The sequence below is a fragment of the Scomber scombrus genome, chromosome 12 (assembly GCF_963691925.1).
Source record: "Scomber scombrus chromosome 12, fScoSco1.1, whole genome shotgun sequence".
In the NCBI taxonomy this organism is placed as follows: Eukaryota; Metazoa; Chordata; class Actinopteri; order Scombriformes; family Scombridae; genus Scomber; species Scomber scombrus.
In genome coordinates this window covers 30,071,194-30,076,193 of record NC_084981.1, presented here as the reverse complement: position 1 = coordinate 30,076,193, position 5,000 = coordinate 30,071,194, and the positions used below count along the sequence as shown (strand labels likewise).

Genomic DNA, 5,000 nt, shown 5'->3' with positions numbered 1-5,000 from the left:
GCTCTGAAGTCCAACCCTCATCTGACACATCTGGACCTGAGTCTCAACAATCTGTCTGATTCATCAGTGAAGCGTCTGTCTGCTGGACTGGAGAGTCCAAACTGTAGACTGAAGACTCTGGAGTGAGTTCACTGACTGTAGCTTTGGTAGATTTTTTTCTATTTATTAAATTAAAATTCTTCAGTGAAGTTTCAAATGTTTGGTTTAATAATTTTCAGGATTTGCTGAACACAAATCTGTAGAATGTAAATGTTTTCAGGAATTTAAAATCCACAGTCTTGTTGTGAGTAAAAATGACTTCCAGAGTTGAAACTAATATGAGGCTTCAGCAGTCTGAGTTCCACATATCAAGTAAGTATGTTTGTGTTTCTTCAGTGTTTCCTTGCTGAGCTGCAGTGGAGGGATCCAAACTCAAAGAGGGAATTTAGTTCTAAATATTCTGAAACTTTGAGTCACACAAATCAAGTGTGAGTCTACCAGACTGTCAAAGCCTCATATTAGCTTCAACTGGTGTGACGATACATTCAGCTCACGAGAACAAGACAACATGATAATGGGTTCTGAAGAACGAGACGAGATTTAAACTTTTTTTTAAAGAAAAGTTCAATGATTAAATATTTGACTGGAATAATAATCCTTTATTTAACTGAAGGTTAAAAAAATGCAAAACAATGCAGGTGCATTTTGAAATGTTTTAACTCAGGCTGTCAGTCTATTAAAATATTTAATCATGATTAATCGCAAATTAAACGCACATTTTTTATTTGATCTAAATATGCTTTAAAGGGATATTTTTTAATACTCTTACTAACATGAGAGAACATGTGCTGCTTTATGCAAATGTATGTTTATTATTACTGAAACAATCCAGCTGATACAGAGACTCTGCTGCTGCTCCCCAAAGGCAGACCACACTACATCATTAACAACAGAGACACATGAACAACTCTACAAGAAACACACTTTCAGCTAAATTGGTGTCTGCAGCCTGCAGGTTGGTTAACACTGTGGAGGACGAGGGTCTGCCTTTGGTGAGCAGGAGGAGGTCTCTCTGTATCAGCTGTATGCTCGGCCAGCTGCTGCTATTTGAGACTCAACGTACTCCGCTGGAAACTCAGTTCACATCCACAATGAATGTAAATAACTTTGGTGTTGTGTATAGAACATCTGGCAGGGCTTTGAAGCTGAATTTACCTTCATAAGACTCTTTTCTTTCTCCATTTCTGCTTGTTATCATAAACTTTACTGCTGCATCGCTTCTTTATTTCCAAACTACAGGCGGGGACAAGGGTCAACTCAACCTGAGTGTGTTAATAGTGCGTCAAAAACATAGTGCAGTTAAAATGAATTAACATTAATGTGTTATTATTGTGTTAACTTTGACAGCTCTAGTTTTAACTAATCATCTTGTGATGAATGTCACTTCAGTTCTACTCTCTAAGTATGAACTATCATATATGCCATACACAGCACTGTAAAAGTTACTATTGTTGATCTTAATGTTTAACAACTGAACCTAATTTATGTTCATACATAACTTTCATCATGAAGTTCATTTGTTTCCATGTTTTCATGTTTTTACTGAACAAAGTTTAGTGTGTAGTTATAAAAGATGACTGATTGTTAAAGAAAGTGTAGAAAATGTCCACTGTTAGTTGTTAAAGTGAACACACAAGTGTGTACACACAGACACACAGTAACACAGTAACACACACACACACAGACACACAGTAACACACACACAAAAACACACACACAGTAACACACACACACACACACACACAGACACACAGTAACACACACACACAGAGACACACAGTAACACACACACAAAAAACACACACACACAGTAACACACACACACACACACACAACAAAAACACAGACAAACACACACACACACACACACACAGTAACACACACACACACACACACACACACACACACAAATACACACACACATACATACACATAAACATACACACACACACAGACACACACACATACACACACACAGACACACACACACACACACACAACACATAAATACACACATGCACACACACACACACACACACACACACACACACACACACACATGTTCTAAACTTCTACATTTAAATCTTCTTCAGCTCTGAACAGATTATGAAACATTTAATAATTTCAAACATGAACTTTGTTTTCTAAACTGACTTCATTTATTCTTTATTCAGATTGTTTAGCTGCAGTTTGTCAAAGATCAGCTGTGATTATCTGGCCTCAGCTCTGAAGTCCAACTCCTCCCATCTGAGAGAGCTGGATCTGAGAAGAAACAACCTGCAGGATTCAGACATGAAGCAGCTGATTGATCTTCAGAAGAGTCCAGACTGCAGACTGGAGACTCTGAGGTCAGTAGAGAGTTGGAGTCAGTCTGTGCTGGTTTCAGCAGTTTAGTATTAAACACAGTCAGTATCAAAGCAAAGATCCAGTATTTCCTGGTGAACCTCCAACCTTCTCAGTGCTGCTTTCCTCAGTGAAGCTGTGAGAGGAGAATGGTGACAGGCTTCAGGATTGGACAGAAAGACAGAGAGAGAGAGAACAGTCAGCCAATCAGATGAGCCAGAAGCTTGTTGTGATCATGTGTTTGAGTTGATGTGAAGACGACTGTTGTTGTTGTGTTGATGTCTGCAGGAAATAAAGCTGGATTACAGCTGACAGCCTTACAAGATGTATAGAGACAGTGGTCCTCATCACAGTTCATCTTTGTCAGAGCTCTAAGATCAGTCTGACTGCAGCCTGCAAATCACTGGCTCTGATTTCACACAAGCATCATTACGTTTAGTAACCATTTGGTCTTTATACAGACCAGAACCTCTGCTGAAGTCCAGGAATCACAGCAGCTGTTTATCTGAGAGCTCTGACTGATTGTCATGTGATGATTTAACAGCAGGAAACATCTTCAAATCCCACAGAGACTCTGTAGCTTTAAACTTTGATAAGAGTTGACATGTATCAGCAGTAAATCCATCAGTAAACTGATGAGTGAATGTCTCTGTTTCTGCAGTAATGATGTGTTCATGACTCTCAGCACTTTATTTCCTCTGTGTACTTGAGTGAAATCTGCAGAGGAAACACACTTGATAGTAAAAGTGTGTACAGGTGTGTGAGCTTGGAGCTCAGTGTGTTCACTCCAACACGTTAACATGAGAGCTGAAAGGAAGCAAGCTACGCTGCACAGCTGTTCCACTTCTGGTCTGAACAGGACTGAAGTCCCTGCTGCTCTTTATACTGGATGTGCTGCATCACTGACTGACAGCTGATGAAGTGAGTCTCACTAAACACTCATTTATCTCCTCTGTTCTTTCTTCTTCTCTCCTCAGCTGGTGATGATCTCTGTCAGAGTGAGAGTGAACATCCAGGAGTGTTGAGAGAGGATCAGCTGGATCCTGATGATCCATCTGGAGTCTGGATCTGGATTTTTATTTACTCCATATGCTGAATATTGATTGTAGATTTTAAAACATTAGTGCTTTAATTAGTTTGTAGTATTTCACGCTCAGAGTTGATAATTAGTTTTATTCTGTATATTTTTATATTTTATTTTTTATTTCCTCATTTTTAATAATTATGGAGTTTACTATGAGAAGTTATAAGTGTAATGCCTATATGTATATAACTGATTGACTAGGCAGAATGTATTTACCAAAGTATGATAATCATTTTTACTCTTTGATGGTTTTAAGATGACTTGATGTGTTTTTAGTTATTCATATTCACTGTTTTCATTATTTCAGTTGTTTATGCCTTCATGAAAGTTGATGTGTAGAGTGATTTAAATGATTCAAGGGAAGGGGGGGTGGGGGTCGTAAAACTAAATGAAACTCAAATGGTTGGTTTATCATTTTAATATAATATTGTGGAAGTCAGGTAATAGTTTCTTCCTTGTAACTGTGTGTAAAGTGTGTCACTCACTCTACGATGTGATTCAACTCCAGACTGAACTTCTTCACAACTGTGACAATGATCCAGTGTTTATATTTTGAGCAGAGTCATATATAGAGAGAGTTCAGACAACACAACAGGCGCCATAAAGTTCGATGGTTCTGAGTGCAGTAAAACGAGGCGGACATGCTCTGTCTAAATAAAGCGCTTGTTTTCTCCAGTGACAGGATCATAAATGTCATTATCATTGGCTCACAACATGGAAAGGATCCCTACAGCAGTTCCTCCATGTGTGTTTACCACAATAACTGTTTAAAAACGGTAAAATTACCATCAGTAGTCAGTCATCAATCAGTGTTTACCTTTCTCTTCTTCCTCTCCCTGGTTGAACAGTGTTCTAGTTGTTCATTGAAAATAAATGTTTGTATGTGCAGATACAAATAGAATGTTCAAGATCTGCATTTATCTAAATCTCTCTCTCTCACACACACACACACACACACACACACACACACACACACACAGACACACACACACACACACACACACACACAGACACACACACACAGACACACACACAGTAACACACACAATCTTGTTTTTGTCAGTTGTGGGGTCCACCAGTTATTGGTCACTGTTGAGGACCAGTAACACACACACACACACACACACACAAACACACACACACACACACCCACCCACACACACACACAGACACACACACACACACACACAATAATACACACAGACAGTAACACACACACACACACAGATAACACTGATAAACTTCCTGTTTACTGCCGCTGAGGTCACACCCATCACCAGGAGGACGCTGATAGACAGCTGTGACATCACTGTGACATCACCGCACCCAGTTAAAAAAAAACCATAGAGAGGAAAGTGATGCAACAGAGCTGTACATGTACTGTACTTCCTTCCTTCCTTCTTTCCTTTCCTTCCTTCTTTCCTTTCCTTTCCTTCTTTTCCTTCCTTCGTTCCTTCGTTCCTTCCTCCCTTCCTTCTTTCCTTCCTTCTTTTCATTCCTTCCTTCCTTCTTTCCTTTCCTTCCTTCTTTTCTT

General features: G+C 39.1%; 1 protein-coding gene across 1 annotated transcript in view; it reads left to right on the top strand.

Annotated features, from left to right (window-relative positions):
- The window catches only part of LOC133991866 (NACHT, LRR and PYD domains-containing protein 14-like), a 721,507-nt gene that overhangs the window by 105,452 nt on the left and 611,055 nt on the right, over positions 1-5,000 (top strand). Inside the window, exons 8-9 of the mRNA XM_062430456.1 lie at positions 1-122; positions 2,214-2,387. The exon at positions 1-122 is cut by the window's left edge and continues 49 nt beyond it. Coding sequence (XP_062286440.1) covers positions 1-122; positions 2,214-2,387 — 296 coding nt within the window. The remainder of the gene's footprint in view (positions 123-2,213; positions 2,388-5,000) is intronic.